We start from the raw sequence: 18,355 nt of genomic DNA on the forward strand, positions 1-18,355 counted from the left end.
TGGCAGATCCTGTATGGCCTTTATTGTCTTGTGGTATATTCCTTTTTCACCTAATTTTTGGAGGACGTCCATCATGAAAAAGTGTTGATTTTTTTTTCAGAATCATTTTTCTACACCTATAGAGATAATGTGATTTTATCTTTCATTCTGTCAGCATGGTTTTTCACACTGAATTATTTGTGTTTTGAAGCCTTCTTGTACCCTGGGATAAATCTCACTTGGTCCTAGTGTATGATTTAATGAATGTTTTGATGAATTTGTTCTACCAGTAGTTTGTTAAGAATTTTCATGTTTATGGACATCTGTTGACCTATACCTATAGGTTTTGCTGTGGTTTGTGTAATATTACAGTAACTTTATAGTCTGGCCTATTCAAAGCTCATCCAAGTCATGTTTAGAGTCCTGCAGCTCAGACAGGAAAGAGAAAGCTAGGTAGCACTCCTAGCATAATTCATTTCTGTGAACCTGAATTCACCCTACCTTGCTGCTCCAGGGATGGACGCAACACATTGAGCAGTCACTGTGGGAGACCAGGCCGTGCCACTTAATCTGTCACCTGGTACCATTAATCCTGCACCAAATCCTGTGGGGAAAAGCCAACGCAGTTCTCGCCAGCATTCATTACATCTGTGTGTTCATGTAGATTTATATCATTGATGTCTCCTTTATCAAATGAGGTCCTCTATAGACACACCCTGAACAGGTCAGTGTGTTTCTTCATGTAACAGCTTCCTGACTTCTCTCCCTTCTGGCACAGGCACACCCACCTCAGCAGCCACCGTGTTCCCTGGTGCACAGGGAGCAGATTTGATTGTCCATTCTTTCTACATGGAAGTTACTGAGGGCACAAGTTTTTGCATTTAAACCAGTGCTGGCAGGATATGTACCTAGCTGTAGACAAGCTACATGAAAAAGCGACACATGCTAAGACTTGCAAGGGTGTTGCCAAAGGATTCTGAGTGGAGTATCCATGGCCGGATTTCCCAGGGTATCTGTCCAGGCCTCTGCCTCTTGTATTCTTACCAGGGCTGTTCAGCAGCATCCTTGAAACCTGCCCACTCAATGGGGACAAATGACATCTCAGTGGTATGTGTGTCGCCATTCAGAGTTTGAGCATCTTTGACAGTTGCTATGTGCAGTGATTTCCTTTTGAATTGCAGAAATTTGTCCTTATTACCAATAAAAAATGATTGACTCAAGAGGTTCTATGTGTCCTTGAAATATAACAGTTGTTGTTTTTAAGAAATACTTTGTTAGTAGTGATTTGTCTAAGTATCTATGTTCTTTTTGATTTTCCATCAGGAGTCAGTCATTTCCTTTGTGACTTCTGACCTTTCAGTCACAAAAATATATTTCAACTTCAATGTTATGAAAGTATTTTCTAAGAATCTTTACTTTTTACATATAAACTTAGACCTGCTGGATGGGTGGCACATAACTATAACCACATGACTTGGGAGACCTAGGAAGGAGGATTCAAAGTTGGAGGCCAGTTTCCCCAACTTAGGAAGTTCCTCAGGAACTTAGTGAGACTCCATCTCAAAAAGAAAATGGACTAGAGATGTGGTGCAGTATTAAAGTGCGCCTGGGATCAATCCCCAGTACTAATGAAACAAACAAATAAAACAAAAATAAACAATACAAAAACTAAAAATCTTAGATCAATGTGGGGTTTACCATTCAAAGGAAATTCAAACTCAAACAGTCCCTTCCAATGTATATGGTCAAACAGAAGTCAGACTGCACTGTTGTGAAAGACCCAGAAGAGGCAAATGAAAGGGAGAGAATGATGAGTGTTCCCTGGAACTAGCAGGAGGGAGAGGGGGAGTGGGTGGGTATGGGTACCAGATAGAGGTCAAAGGGCGGCACTTAAAGTCAAGGAGCTGAACTTGTTTTAAAAATACAATCTTTAAATTTTAAAGGAAGCTGGTTTTAACATAAATAGAAAAACAAAAAGGAGGAAAAAAATCAAAGGGAGGCGAGGGAAAGGGCTACTATAGGTAGGAGCAGGTGCAAGGGGGTGGTCAGAGGGCAGTGCTGGCTGTGGGGCCACTAGAAGCTACAGGCCTGAAGCTGCTGCTGAAGGTATTTCTGAGCCTGGAGCTCTCTCTGGTGTAGAGGTAGTAATGGATGTTGAGCTGGATTTTCCTGTCTTTTCCTTCATCCTGACCTACTTATATTTACAGTCTACTGTGAGTGTATATGTTTCTAAGTGCTTTATTATTTTGCTTGGCTTGTTGTGGATGTTACCATCAGTGACGTCTCTGCGTACTCTTTTGTTCAGCCCTGGTGTTGAGATTCACCTGCCTAATGACATGGAGCCTGATGTTGTTTTCCACTGCTGGATGTGTTCCCTGGTGTAACTGTTCCAAAGCTGATTTATCTTTTCTCCGGGCGTTGCAGGTAAGAGTTGCTGTTGTTTTTTCCACTCCTTGTTTCCAAATAGCTTGAACCAAAGGGTTTAGGTTTGAGGTCAGGCTCAGCAACTGAGCAGGAACCTGTCTGAAAATGAAGAAGAAAAATGACCATGGATGTAGCTCAGTAGTGCCCCCTGGGTTCAACCCTAGTAACTAAAGAGCTAAAAAACTTGGACCTATATGGCATTTACCCTTTTAAGGAAACTTAATTAGTCTCTTCCACCATTATGTGGCCAAGAAAAATGAAACTGCACTGGTTTGAAAAAGGCACACCAGGAATATCACAGAAGTAGACAGAGTGGTGTTGCTGGGGACTAGTGGGAGGAGAGGGAGTGGTTATGGATGCCAATTCAGAAAAATATTCTGGAACTCCACAGTAGTGATTAGTGCACAGTTTAGAGAATATACTTAATGCTAGTAAATTGAATCCTTTAAAATCATTTAAAAATGAATAAGATCTTTAATTTTAAAAGATGCTAATTATACTAAAGAAATAAACACATACAGTGAAAAGAAGGAATAAAGAAAGGGCAGGGGAGAGGAATGGAGGCTCTGGGTTGGTCTCAGCAAGCAACACCAGCTGAGGGGCCAGCAGGAGGTGTTGACCTGGATCTGACATTGCTGGTGTTTCCAGCCCCAGGTCTCTCTCAGGTGGTGGACGTGGTGGATCTTGAACTGGAATTTCCACAAGCACTGGAAGTGGCCCTGCAGCTGCAAGAGGAGCAAAGGTCAACAGACTATCCATATTCCTTGCAGGGACAAAGTATTTTTCACTGCCTTGTACACAGTTCTACCCAGAGACCCAGCCCTGGGCAGTGTTCCCAGAAAGCATGCAGACAGTGACAACTCTGCTTGTTATTGTCGCTGCCCCACACCAGCTTCTGTAAGATCTGCTTTGCATGTCCAGCCCCATCCCTTTCCAACTGCTCATACCCCTAACCTCAGTCCAGCTCACCCTCGACCTCTTCCTCCATGGACACCAGGAAGTTTCTCAGGGCTGGGACCCCGGGGCCTTGGTCCTCCATGTTGGGGCAGTCTCGCTGACCTGGCTGTGGATATTACCAAGTGGATAGTGAAGCAAGTGCAAGCCCAGGAGTGAGGAGACCACCCAGGAGGGAAGGGGAGCGGCAGCAGATCAGTCTTGGTGGCATCACATTGCTCGGAGGAGCAGGCTGAGGCTCAGAGGTGCAAGGCCAGTTCCAGCCATCACAGGTATATGTGACCCTGTCCCCATGGGCTGGGATTACCTTTCCAACATCAGTTCGAGCTTTTGTTCAGTGGTGGAACTCGACATCTTTGACATAGAGGAGGACAATTCATAGAGGAAGTCTGACTCTGGGGTCTGCAGCAGGCTGTACGTTGAGTTTTCCTGCAAGACACATGCAGGGCTGGTGTCATCCACCTGTGTAGCTACCTGTGCCTCTGAGTTGGGACATAGAGGAGACACAGAGTCAGTGCCAAAGTGTGACCCACCAGAAGTGTCTGGGGATGGAGTTGAGTGCAGTATCCACAGCCATTAGGGGCTTGTCCCACAGGGAGACAGGAGGGCCCCAGCAGAACAATGGCTGGGAGAGTTCAAGGAGGAATTGCCCAGGGAATAGTTAGAAGCCTGAGCAGCTTCAGGCTGGTGTGTTAGCTGGCAAGAGGTGGCAGCTCCCTGCATTGGGAGCATTATCCCTCGAGTCCCAGCAGAACATGGCCTCTGGAGAAGAGAAAACAGGCTGATCCCAGACAGGAGGCTCTGTGTGTGGGGACACCCAGGACATGGTTCTCTGTGGCACAGTTGACATGGGTCCTGGAGGGAATGTGGTCCAGGTGTCACAGCCCTGAAAGGCTGAATGGCTGTGGGAAGTGGGCCAAGTGGAAGGTGGTGACGCCCAGGGGCCCCAGCTCCTGCCCTCAGAGTCTGGGGTGTGTTCCTTGAGACAGCAAGTGACAGAGCAATGGAACGATTGGCAAGAGTCCCCTGACGTTTTGGCTCAACGCAGCCCTACTAATCCTGACAATGTGTTAGACTTGGAGAGTGTGTGGAGGGACAGTCAGGCCACTGGCAGCTGGACACCTGGGTGCAGGAGTTGTAATCGGTTGGATGGCAGAATGCAAAATCATCAGAAGAATAGAGGTGAGATAGGGTCAGTTTCAGTGTTGTGAGGTTGTGACAAATATGGGAATGGTGACCTTGCATGAGGTCAAGGCCCAGGCTGGCAGAGGGTGGGGATGGGCGAGGAGTTGGTGCTGAGATTCCTCATGGTGTGGGACTATGCCCCTCCTCCTCCCAGCCCTCCAGGGAAGGTGGTCCAGGTGGTGTGAGGGCCCTGAGTCGCTTCTGTCCTTCTCTGAGGCCCTGCCAGTGGAGTCCCGCCTGTCCCACACTTACCCTGAGGCTCAGCTCCTTGCCAGCTGTGCCTGACCCTGGCTCTTCTTGAGTGTTGATGGAATTTACACTCCAGCTTCAATGATGGTTGATGAGAACCTGTGCAGGGCATGGAAAGGCGGTGCCTGGTAGCTGGCAGGGAGCCCCAGGTCCTGCTGGACTGCGTTCAGGGTGTTTCTGCCTCTTGTGACCTTGTGCTCCCCAGACCTCACCCAGACCCTGTGTCCGAGGCATGTACCCTGAGAGGACAGGAGATGACACTGGGGGCCCAGGAGGTACCCTGGACACTCCCATTCCCCACCTCCAGTCCTGTCCTGGGGGTCTGACCATGACAGGACACCAGGCTCCCAATCTCCCACCAGCTGCTCCTGCCTCAGGTGCCTGTTCCTCATAGTGAGGAGGAAGGCATGGTGGGGCTCTGCAGGGGTACTCACGGTGATGGTGTGTCCTGGGTGGGCCTGCCAGGGCTATCGTGTGTGGGCCATATGCTACTCCCCCCAGTCGAAGCAGAAGCCCCAGAGAGGCTCTGGGAACGGGAAGTGGAAGTGGAAGGGGAAGGGGAAAGGGAGTGGGATGCAAAGCAAGAATAGAAGCATTTCCAAAACCTCCGTCTGCTGGATGTGCTGAGACTGGGGCCTGGGGACAGTGCCATGTAGCCATGGGGGTATGTCTGATTGTGAGGCCTCCTATAGCCTTTACTCCTCCCACAGGGAAACATAACTTTTTGTTTGATCAAATGTTTTTACTTAATTAGCTGGGGAGGTGGCTGTTCTTAGAATTAGGGGGTGCCTGGTTACTGGGTGCCAAGTTCTTTGGATCTATCATCAAGGAAGGGAGGCCATGTCTTGGGGTCCCTGACCTGACCCTTCCTAGGTCCCTCTGGGTTCCTGTCTGCTCTCCTGCAGCCCCATGACATTTCTAGATGTGTACACAGCATCCCCAGCAATGACCCCACATTTGTGTTACAACCCAGGGTGCAGCCAGGCTCCCAGCTCTGTGGAGACCCAGCTAGGCTTAAACCCAGCTCCTCCTCCTTCCTCTCCTGTAACATTGGACAAGTCAGTGAGTGTCTAAGTCTTGCCCAATCTCCCCCAGCACAGTGGGGTCTTCCTAGCATCTGCTTCCTAGCAGTGTCACCAGGCATAGGTGAGGTAGCACTTAGAAACCATGTTGTCACATGTCTGTAATGCACAAAAGTAGAGAAGATGTAGAAACAGGAGGGATGTCACGTAGAATAGAGCTTAAGAGAAGGCTCTCCTCCTGCCTGGTGATTTTGAAACTGCCGTTTTCCTCCTCGGCCTTCTTTCCCCGTCTGCATCCTGAGAGGATTAAATTGCAGTTAGTGGGGACAGCCTCATCTCCCAGAGCCACCCACCTTGTTCTGTTAGGGGTGAGTGAGAGTAAGCAGGTCCTTGGGCACCTCAGGGACACCCTGACCCTGAAATTCTGGCCTCCTCCCCCTTTCCATTCTCTGGGTCTCAGTCAGGTACATGAAAATGGCTGCTCCTGTTCCATGGAATCGCCGTCTCCATCCTCTTTCTTCTTTCCTTTTCTTTCTTCCAACCCCGCTCCCCCACCTAAGGGTTGATCTTAAGGGTACTCAACCACCAAGTCACACCACCACCCATTTTTCTGTGTTGCTGAGGTTGGCTTTGAACTTGGGATCCTGTTGTCTCAGCCTCCTGAGCTTCTGGTATTCCAGACGTGCACCACCTTCCTGGCCTCTTTGTCCTTTTCTGTGTTAACCCCTTGGGCCCCCATTTTCTCTGACCTACACTCTGCTCCCCACATGCGGTGTCAGTGTCTGTGTGCATCTGTGTGTATGTACCTATTGGGAGGCAGAGAAACAATGTTGTCACATGGCAAAGGCAGGTAGGGGTGACCAGGACCATGGGAGTTCTTTTCTCCATAGAAACCCCATGGGTGATGACTGAGTCCTGACCTAGGAAGTCAGGAGCCTGCCTTTTCCTCTGGAATCTGTCCTCGTCCTATTCCTTGGACCAGTCCCTGCCTGACAAGTGGGTCTCAGTTTTCCGTATGTCCAAAGAAGGTTTAGAGTGGTAGTGACACATTGGCCCTTCGGGTGGGTGCTGCATAGTTCCCCAGGGTGGCTAGGGCTGGGCAGGGTGGTGCTTCAGGATCCCATGTGTACTGTCTTCCCAGGATGGATGCAGGTGCACCCTGCTTGGTGCAGCCTGGCCTTGTGTTCATTTGTGTGTGCTGCCATTGGCATGGGCATGGGAAGAGCCCCACAGAACATGCATGTCTCCCATCATTACTGAAATCTGAAATGTGAGATCCTTTTGCCCATCTCCCCAAAGCCAGAATGTGTAATCAGCCTCTCTTATCCGCATGGATGTGTGGGGAGGGGTGGTTCCTCAAAGCAAATGTGAGTTGCTGTGACTATCAGAATTGGGCTTGTACATGACTGATGTGATTCTACAATACGTATAATTAGAAAAATGTGAGATTATACTCCATTTATGTATGATATATCAAAATGTATAAATGCATTATATTGTTATTTACAATAAATTAAAATAAATAAAAAAATAAAAGACGTGGACTTGGATGGGTGCCTCGGGATTGCACAAGATCCTCAGAAATGTGCATGACATTTCCAGCCCTGTCTCATGATCATAGAGGAATATGTATGTCCCAGAGAAGGGAAGGGTCCGGCCTGAGTTCACACATTTATTTAAGGAAAAGCTGGGGCCTCAGTTGGGATCAGATTTGCCCACACATGTCAGAGATTCCAGAATCACAGGAGCACAGAAGAAAGAGAGAGAGACATTGATTGATTGATTGATTGATTTTCTTTCTCCTCTACAAGAACGTGAGGTGGTGCTGTATGCTGACCTGGACTGCCCCCATGCAGTCACCTCACTGTCTCCCTGCCCCATTCTCTCTGGAGCTGGTTTCTATCCTGGAGTCTGTCCCTGGCCCCAGATGCTGCATTGTAGAGGGTTTGAAGGGGAAAGGGAAGGACAGAGTGCCACACAGCTTTGTTGGCTCCCTGCCAGCTGATCTCCAAGTCTCCGCATTCCTTTTGCTCACATCTGATCAGCTGGAGCTGTGGTCACTCTTAGCTGCCAGAGAGGTGATGAGTGACAGCCTGTTAGTGTGGAGAGTAGCTTGCCCTAGAAACCAAGTCTTTGTTCTGAAGAAATGGACAAAGTGAAAACTGTATGTTCAAGAGCAGACTCTTTCCTTCCCTAAAGCCCAAGATGAAGGGGAGGAAAGAGAGTCTCCTGGGGGTGCTGGGCAGTGGTTTATCTGTTACCAAACCGGGCCTGTCATGCCTTCCTCACAGTGTGATCCTCCCTGAATCTGCTCAAAGTTGCTCCAAGGAGCATTTATTCACAGGATGGGTAAGTCTGGTAGGGAGAGACCCCAGACTCAAATCTGCCTCCCTGAGGATAGGGCTCAGGGGTGTTTATGTGACCAGAATGCCATTGAGGGGTGATCTGAGGTGAGGGATTCAGTTGTCTGCGTGCATAGTCTACTTACATCACACTTGATGGAACTCATGTTCAGATAATGGCCCCAGCAGCATGATCTGAGGGTGGAGTTTTTGGCCTTTTGACATCAAAAGCTCACCCATGGGACTCTTGTGCAGGCCCATTGAAATAGTTAAGGGTTTCAGCTGCTTTGATCTAAAGAAAAACCTGCCAATTGTTGAAAATCAACTGGCCTTAGTGGAAAGCCATGTGGCAGTTTCTAGAAAAAATGAAAAATGCACATATTCCCAGGAAACTCTTCCATAGAAATAAAAACATCAGTAAGTTCAAGTGTGTTTATGGATCGTTGTGTCCAAGGTGTTCTATCAACAGGGAACATTGTGGTCATGTGCATGTGGCACATTATTAATGTTGATATCAGCAAGGAAAAGGAATGAGTCAAGCTGAGGAGCTGCATTGGAGGTATTGTCCCTCCTCAACCTGCAGTGGGAACAGAAGATTCAGAAAAGTGAGTATAAAAAGACCCCATTTGTTGTTGTATTTTTCCCTCCGGTGTCTGCTGAGCCATTGTTATTATTGGCTTTATTAGTCAGTTTTCCATGACTGTTAGAAATACCTGGTATGAATCAACTTACAAAGAAAAAAAGTTGTTTTGGTTGATGATTTCAGAGGTTTCAGTCCATGGTCATTTGGCCCTGAGGATTTTGCAGTATATCATGGCAGGAACAAGTACAGAGGAAGGTGCTCACATTATGATAGCCAGGAGGCAAAAGAGAAAGAGGCTCCTGGAGGTCCTGATCTCCCTTCATTTGCACCCTCCTAGTGACCCACCTTTTCCCAGTTAGGACTCCCGTTAGTGGTGCACCGAGTGCCTATACTACCTTAGATGAAAGGGTTAAAACACTTGGGCCTCTGGGGGGCATTTATCCAAACCATAGAATTGGCTCTGTCCACAGTGGCATTCCTAGACTACCATGGGAAGACGTAACCTGCCAGACCTTTTTAGAACCATGAACATTCCCACTGTGTTGTGCATGTTTTTATTTATGTTTTTGTATGTTACACAAGTAGTGAGAGAAACGTTGGGAAACATAGAGGAGGATTCCTGAGATGCTGATGTTGAGGAAGGAAGTATGTATGAGCAAAAGGTTGAGCCAGTTCCTTTTCTGCTTCTGGTTGACATCTAGGTGATTGTTGCAAAGAAATAGGCATTTCCATTTTTGGAGTTCATTTCTTGAGTCATGAGGATGCATTTGTTTATTGTGATCCAGGGTGGGGTGCTCAAACCCAGGCAGATGGAGCAGCAGTGCCAACCAAAGCATGTCCTGGTGTGCTCTGGCATGCTTGGCTGTGCCCCCACCCACAGGAGCATGGGCTAGTGGGTGGGGGGATCTATAGCTGGATGGGGTCCAGGCAGCACCCCAGGCGGTCTCTACCTGGGCTAGGTGGGCCCGGCATTCCTGCTGTCAGGTGACTGGTGCCTAACTCATAGTGATGTGCCCTTAGCCACACCTTTCCCAGCGGGCAGACTTTGCTGGCACCATCCTGGAACTGCCTGCTCCCTATTTTCTGCCCCAGTGGGCTTCCCTTAGTCTTTTTCAAAATTTGTTCCTTTTAGATATACATGGCATATTATACATGCATGGAGTATAGCTTATTCTAATTAGGATCCTATTTTTGTGGTTGTACATGATGTGGTTACACTGGTTGTGTCTTCATAAATATAGGACAGTTATGTCTGATTCATTCTGTCTTTCCTATTCCCATTCCCCCTCCTTTTCCTTTGTCTAATTCAATGAACTTCTATTTTCCCCTTCCCCACCCTCTCTTATTGTGCCTTTGCATCCACATAGGAGAGAGAACATTCAGCCTTTGGATTGGGGGATTGGGTTATTTCACTTAGCATGACAGTCTCCAGTTCCATCCATTTACCAGCAAATGCCATAATTTCATTCATCTTTATGGCTGAGTGATAATCCATTGTGTGTATATAATACATTTTTCTTTATTCATGCAACTGTTGAAGGGTAGTTAGCTTGATTCCATAGCTTGGCTATTGTGAATTGAGCTGCTATAAACACAGTGATGTGGCTGCATCACTGTAGTGTGCTGATTTTAAGTCCTTTGGGTATAAACCAAGGAGTGAGATAACTGGGTCAAATGGTGGTTCCATTTCAGGTTTTCTAAGGAATCTCCACTCTGCTTTCCAAATTGGTTTTCCCAATTTGCTGTCCAACCAGCAATGCATGACTGAACCTTTTCCCCCACATCCTTGCCTACATTTATTGTTACTTGTATTCTTGATAATTGCCATTCTGAGGTGGAATGAGATGGAATCTCAATGTGGCTTTAATTTGCATTTTTCTTATTGCTAGAGATGTTGAACATTTTTTTCATATATTTATTTACCAATGTAAAACATTTCTTCATTTGTGAAGTGCCGTTCAGTTCCTTTGCCCATTTATTGATTGGGTTATTTGGGTGTTTCTTTTTTTTTTTTTGGTGTTAAGTTTTTTGAGCCCTGTGTATATCTGAGGTGCAAGTAGCAAAGATTTTCTCCCATCCTGTGGATTCTCTCTTTATGTTCTTGATCACATCCTTTGCTGTGAAGAAGCTTTTCCATTTGATACCACCCCATTCATTGATTGTTGATTTTTTTGTCTTGCACTTCAGGAGTCTTATTGAGGAAGTCAGTCCCTAAGCCTACATGATGGAGAGTTGGGTGTACTTTTTCATCTGGTAGGTGCAAGGTCTGTGGTCCAATGCCTCAGTCCTTGGCCACTTTGAGTTGAGTTTTGTGCAGGGTGAGAGATAGGGATTTAATTTCATGCTATTATATATGGATTTCCGGTTTTCTCAACACCATTTGTTAAAGAGGCTCTAACGTATGTTGATGGCACCTTTGTCTAGTATGAGATAACTATATTTATGTGAATATGTCTCTAAGTCTTCTATTCTGTTCCATTGGTCTTCATGTCTGTTTGGGTACCAACTCAATGCCATTTTTGTTATATAGCTCTGCAGCATAATTTGAGGTCTTGTATTGTGATGTCTCCTGCTTCACTTTTCTCGCTAAGGATTGCTTTTGGCTATTGTGTGTCTCTTGGTTTTCCAAATGAGTTTCATGACTTTTTGTTGTTGTTTCTTAGAATATCATTTGAACTTTAGTAGGAATTGCATTAAATCTGTATGGCCATTTTGACTATTAATTCTGCCTATCCAAGAACATGGGAGATCTTTCCAACTTCTAAGATCTTTAATTTCTTTCTTTCATGTTCTGTACTTTTCACTGTAGAGCTCTTACACCTCTTTTGTCAGTTCGATTCCCAGGTTTTTTTTTTGAGGCTCCTGTGAATGGGATAGTTTTCTTGATTTTTCTTTCAGATGATTCATCATTAGTTTATAGGAACATGATTTATATGTGATAATTTTATATCCTGCTACTTTGCTGAATTTTTGAGTTCTAGAAGGTTTCTGGTGGTTTCTTTCAGTCTTCTGAATATAGAATCATGAGTGCCTAGGAGGGGTCCACCATGGTCAGAAGTGATGTGCATCAGGGAGCAGCCAAGTTCAGGACCTCTGTCCCCACTCCCTCTTACCCTTGGTAAATAGGGAAAGTTTGAGGGCTCTTTTCCTATTTGTATCCCTTTAATTTCTTTCCTTTATCTAATTGCTCTGGCTAGTTTTCAAGGATTATGTAGAATAGGAGTAGTGAAAGAGTGCATCCCTCTCTTGTTCCAGTTTTTAAAGAGAATACTTTCTGATTTTCTCCTTTTAATATAATGGTGGCCTTGGGTTTAGCATAGATAGCTTTTATAGTGTTGAGGTTTGCCTACAATCTCTAGTTTTTCTAGTGCTTTGAACATGAATGGGTGCTATATTCTGCCAAATGTTTTTCTGCGGCTATTGAGATTATCATGTGATTTTTGTCTTTAAGTCTATTGATATTATGAATTACATTTATTGATTTCCATGTATTGAACCAAGTTTGCATCCCTGGAGTGAACCCCACTTGATCATGGTGCACTCTCTTTTAAATATGTTTTTATGTGATTTGCTAGTATTTTATTAAGCATTTTTGCATCTATGATCATCAAGGATATTGACCTGAAGTTTTCTTTCATTGATGTGTCTTTCTGTGGTTTTGGTATCAGGGTGATACTAGTTTCCTAGAATGAGTTTGGAAGGATTCCTCCATTTTCTATTTCATGGAAAAATTTGAGGAGTATTGGTGTAGTTCTTCTTGGAATGTCTGGTCAAACTTGGCTGAGAATCCATCTGGTCCTAGGCTTTTATTTGTTGGTAGGCTTTTTATGGCATCTTCAATTTCATTGCTTGAAATTGATCTGCTTAAATTGTCTATGTCTTCATGATTCAATTTGGGTAGGTCATATTTCTCTAGAAATTTATCTGTCTTTGTGATTTTCTATTTTATTGGAGTATAGATTTTTAAAGTAATTTCTGATTATCATCTGTATTTGATTAGTGTCCATGGTGATATTTCCTTTTTCATTACAAATGTTGAGTAACTTGAGTTTTCTTTTTTTCTTCATTTGCTTAGCTAAAGATTTATCAATTTTATTTATTTTTTCAAAGAATCAACTTTTTAAAGAAATATTTTTAGTTGTAGATGAACATAATACCTTTATTTTATTTATTTGTTTTTATGTGGTGATAAGGTTCGAACCCGTGCCTTACATGTTCTAGGCAAGTGTTCTACCACTGAGCTACAACCTCAGCCCAGAACCAGAACTTTTTGTTTCATCAATTTTTTGAAATTTTTGTTTCAATTTCATAATTTTGGCTCTGATTTTAATTATTTCCTGTTTTCTGTTTTTGTTGTTGATTTGTTCTTCCTTTTCTAGCCCTTTGTCTTAACTTGATGGTTGCTTTCAGTGAGCCATAGGTTCCTGACAGCAGGAAAATCCAAGGGATGCCTTGATTATTGGGGATCTCTGCAGAATCTCTGGGGAAGATTTCTTCTTGCTGTGTCCTACCTTCCAGGTCCGGAAACCCATAGCTTCTCTGATGCAAGAACTGTTACTGGCAGCAGATAAAGAGAGATAAAGAGGCCTCAGAATTACTTTCCTGCATTTTTCCAGAAGGTACAGCTGAATCCCAGAGCAGAATGGCAGTAGGAGCACAGTTGGCAGTGAAAGGGAAGGCTGGGTAAGAAGAAAGAGAACTACAGCCTACTAACTGTCTGAAGGAAATTGAATGCTTAAAGGAAGGTGCTCCAGTGTGCTCCGTTCTGTCAACTTTGTGTCTCTCAAAAGGAGGGTTCTGTAATCAGTACATCTGGCCCTTTGGGAGCTCAGGTTCTGCATCCACCAGTTCAACCAAACACAAATGAAAAATATTAGAAATAAAAATTGTGTCTCTACCAAACACCTACAGACTTTTTTTCCTTCTTATTCTCTAAACAGTATAGTATAAATATTATTTTCAAGCATTTACATTTTATGATAAGTAATCTAGAGGTGATTTAAAGTTTATGAGAGGAGAATGTAAGTTATTTGCAAATACATTATTTATGTAGGGGAGTTGAGCATCTGGTGATTTGAGTATTCAAAGGGGTCCTGGAACCAATTCCCTTTGGATACTGAGGAGGGTTGACTTTAGTTGACCCAACTGCTAAAAACTTGTATTATCTTGCAGCTCCTCTGAGCATTCAAGAGTTGGTGGCCAGGACCCTATCTGCTGACTGCAGGGATTGTAGGGTGCCTGGGAGGGGTCCACCTAGGTCAGAAGTGATGTGCAGCAGGGAGAAGCCACGTTCAGCATCCCTGTCCCCACTCCCTCTTACCCTTAGTATCCTCATTCCAGAGAAACCTGGAAGTCAGCCTCCTAGGTCATCAGGCCCCATCACTGGTACGTCATCTGGAAGAGTGTGTGTGAAGGAGCCCTAGCCAGCAGGAGGGTGCTAGAGAGGATCCGGGTTTGGAGACCTTTTTGATAGGGGGAATCAGGATGGTCCAGCAGGTAGTAAGAAGTATAGAATGATGGTAGGGAGCACAATGAAAGGGAAGGCTGGGTAGGAAGAAAGAGAAATATAACCAACCAATAGCCAGAGGCTTAATCCAGTGGAAAATATCTATGGATATACAGGCATGCACCACATGGATATACAGGCACGCACCACATACCAAGTCTACATATAAGATGATGGTCCCCTCAGAGTATATTTTCCAACTAACTGAGGTTTACCCTTTTAAATCAACTATTTTTAAAGAAATTTTATTTTGCAAAGCTCTTTGGTGTGTATTACCTCATTAGGATCCCATATCCACTGTTGAAGAATTTTAACTGATGGGGAAGTCAGGCCCAGAGAGGATTGCCTTTCCCAGGCCACATAGCTAGAGACCGTGAAGCTTCATTTTACTCCAGTTTCTGCCTCAAAATGAGCTTTTTAAATAAACTATTTTAGGAGCTTTAGTGTAGCTCAGTGGTAGAGCACATGCTTAGCATGCACAAACCCTGGTCTAATACCCAGTACCCCTAATATAAGGTACTTTAGAAAAGTTGCAAAGACAGTAGAGTGATCATAATGTTCCAGCCAGGAGCCCCCATTGCATTCAGCTCCCATGTCCCCTTAGGCTCCTCTTGGCTCTGACCTTCCTTGCTTTGTCATGATTGGGCTGGGGCCAGGTGTCTTGGGGAAGAAGACCACAGAGTGGAGGTGACCTCTTTATCCCATCATATGGAGGACATATAGGAGCCTCGATCTCTGATGAGGTCATGTTTGTCAGGTTTCTTTGCTGTACCTTACTCTTCTCTCCCTCATCCATACTGTCCTCTCTGGGAGGAAGTCACTACTGCTGCTCAGATAGAAGGAATTGGGGGTAATGCTTGAGGGCAGAGGATCTACGTAAATGATAAATTAGTAGGGTACATTAAAGTAAGTGGGCAGGGGGTGTAGCTCAGTGATTGAGGAGTACTTGCCTAGCCATATGGAAGGTCCTGGATTCCATCCCAGCATTGCAAAAGAAAAAATTAATTAAAATAATAAAAACATACTTCATACTTAAAGTGTACAAGTTGATTTTGTAAGTTTTTTAATGCAACCCCCACCACAATCAAATTTTTAAACATTTCCATCTCCCTTAACAGAAACCCCATAGCCCATACCAATTTCTTATTCCTTGCCTTTACCGCCTCCTCAGGGCCTGGAAACAACTAACCTATTTTCCATCCCTATGGATTTGCCTTCTCTGGACATTGCGTATAAGTGGAATCATATAATGCGTGAATGTGTGTGTCTGACTTCTTTCACTCAACATTATGTTTTCCAGGTTCATTCATGTTGGAGCGTGTATCAGTCTCATTTCTTTTTATGGCTGAATACTAACCCATTACATGGCTACAGCACATTTGTTTATCATTTATCAGTTGATGGATATCTGGGTTGTTTCCACTTTTTGGCTATTATGAATGATGCTGCTAGGAACATTCATGCACAGGTTTTCTGTGGACACATGTTCTCCTTCTTTTGTGTATATGCTCAGCAATGAAATTGTTAGGTCGTATGGTAACTCTATAACTACTTGAGGAACTGCCACACTGTGTTTCAAAGTAGCTGCACCATTTTACACTCCCCCAGTGATGCAAGAAGTTCCCAACATTCTTACCATCATTGGGGACTGTCTGTCTTTTACACTATGACAAGACTAGCTGCCAAGTCAATGATGCCAAAGCATATTCTCCTTGCTTACAAGTGGCTATGGAGCCAGGGTATCAGAAGGAGGCCTGGTGTGCACAGGATGGAAGCCATCTCATCCCATCAATCTCCAGAGTCATCAGCATGTCACCAAGGCAATTGGGAGACCCCACCAAGGCCGCTGCCTGCTTATCCATGCATCTATGACAAGTGCTGTCAGTCCTGGCCTCTAAGGTGGCTTTTTCAGGCTGACAGACCCATCTGGCCATGAGGTGTTTTTCAGTCAAGTGATAAATAATTTCTCACTTCTTGGAATCATCTGTCAGGCCTGCACTTATTGGAATTTCATGTTGGATGGGGTTGGAAATGTTCCTGAATGTTCCTGCCACATGCTCACAGACCATCTCTGTCTGCTTACAAGAAGCATCATGTGTAGGTTTTCCTGTCCCTAGTTAAATCTGTTGAAAATCATCTTTCTAATAAAAGATGACTTTTAATATGATGGATAATTTCTTTTTATCTTAGACCCCATGTACCCCCACATATAGGATGATTTGGTACATTGGGCTGCTTCCATATCTTCTGAGGTCTTCCTCTGTTCCAGGCACTGTGCTGAGTGCTGGGCATACAGTATTGAATAAAAGCTGAGATCAATGCCTTCATGTGAATTCCAGTTCATGGAGAGACAAGGAGAAAAGAAAAGTGATGAAAAGAGTTACACAAAGATTTGATTGCAAGTTTTGCCAAGCTCCTAGAAGTAAGGGATGTATTATTATGGGGGAAGGGATCAGGGAAGCTGAGATCTGAATAAAGATAAGAATTACGTTGGTACAAAGTAGAAGGGAAAGTGTCCCAGAGAAGGAGAACGGCATGGGAGAGACCCTGAGGAAAGAAATCTCCTGGCCCTGTTGAGAAATGCTGGTGACCTGGAGGTAGTGGAAACAGTGTCAGGTGGTATGAAATGAAGCATGTGAGGCAGTCGGGAGCCAAGATACACAGGGCTCCAAGGCCATGGAATTTTTTCCCTAAGAGCAAGAGGAAGCCACTGAAGGTTCTTAATCAGGGAATAGACATGCTCAGGCCTTTCTTCATTGTCCAAAGGTCCCATAGGCAGCCTTTTTGAGGAGGCATCATGGAAAATGATTATGGGCTTCAGAGAGAGCAGGCAGGTGGTGATGACCATGACCCAGGAGGAAGAGTGTGGTAGCCCAGTCTAGGATGAGGCATCAGGAATTGATTGTCAGGGCTTGCAGAGATACAAATCTCAAGAACAGGTACCTGTAGGAGTTTCTATTACAACCCAAGCTATGCCAAAGCTAAAACTTTATTTAAGTGCTGGGGAACAAACAGAGAGCCTCATGTGTTAGGCAAGCAGTCTACCACTGAGCTAAACCCAAGTCCTATAACTGAAACTTTCAACCAAAACACAAAGAAAACGACCTTGAGGGTTTTGTTCTCTGTTGATGTAAACCCATTCAAGGTTTCTTGCTCTGTGTGATACCCCTCCCCCTACTTTTGCTACTTATGGCAAAAGCAAACCAAAACTATCAAGACGTATCAGTATGGTAAGCACATTGCTGCTCCCCACCCCCACAGCCTGGCCTGACCCACAAGCCTCTGTGCCCATGGAACGCCCATCCATCTCCTCACCTCCTGCTGGTCACACCATATACATCACGCCTTATTAGTGACAAACATTGGTGAATAGCCTTCTCTGTTTCCTGCCTCTGTACCTATGCCTTCTGTTTCAAGGTCCCTTGCTGTCCCTTGCCTGGATCCCTCTCACTCAGCTCAGATGTGCTTCTCACAGGACCCTCTTCTAGGCCCCTCTAGCATCCCATGCATACCCCCATCATTACAGTTTTCATTTTATTCTTGTTTTTGTTTATTGCACCACTCAACAAATATTTATTGAGTATCTGCTATGTGCCAGGATTTATTCTAGGTGCTAGGAGTTCCAACAGTGAACAAATCACATTCTAGTTGGTGGGGACCAACAAGGGGAAGCCATGTAGCAAACAAAATAAGTACAGTCATGTGTCACTTAATAACGGCACGTGTTCTGAGACTCATCCTTAGGTAATTTCACCATAGAACACACCTACACAAACTAGGTGGTCTCATCCACTACACACCTGCACTACCTGGTCCACATGTGGTATGGCTTACTGCTTCCACAGCCACGATGATCAAAGCAACGAAGTCAAAAGACACGATAAACACATGATGTATGAGGTATCTGCTGGCATCACACAGCACACTCTTTACAGGAAGGGTTTTTTTTTTTTTTTTTTTGCAAGTAGAAGGTATACACTCTAAAATGATGATAAAATATAGTATAACAAATACATATAGCAGTAACATTGTCATTCATTACCATCAAGTATTATGCACTGCACACAGTTGTATGTATTGCACCTTTAAAAATTGCAGTGCAATGGATTTG

General features: G+C 44.6%; 1 protein-coding gene across 3 annotated transcripts in view; it reads left to right on the forward strand.

Annotated features, from left to right (window-relative positions):
- The window catches only part of LOC306658385 (uncharacterized protein), a 49,977-nt gene extending 46,433 nt beyond the window's left edge, over window positions 1-3,544 (forward strand). For 2 of the 3 annotated variants that reach the window (XR_013763036.1, XM_079135275.1), the window contains 2 exons: window positions 2,285-2,403; window positions 3,052-3,544. Coding sequence is in view for 2 of the 3 variants with exons in the window: in XM_079135275.1 (XP_078991401.1) it covers window positions 2,285-2,403; window positions 3,052-3,516 (584 nt within the window). In the remaining variant the exon portion in view is untranslated. The remainder of the gene's footprint in view (window positions 1-2,284; window positions 2,404-3,051) is intronic. The other variant, XM_079135276.1, reaches the window with a different exon arrangement.
- The last annotated feature ends 14,811 nt before the right edge of the window (window positions 3,545-18,355 follow it).

Source organism: Sciurus vulgaris (assembly GCF_902686455.1).
Source record: "Sciurus vulgaris genome assembly, chromosome: 3".
Classification (NCBI taxonomy): Eukaryota; Metazoa; Chordata; class Mammalia; order Rodentia; family Sciuridae; genus Sciurus; species Sciurus vulgaris.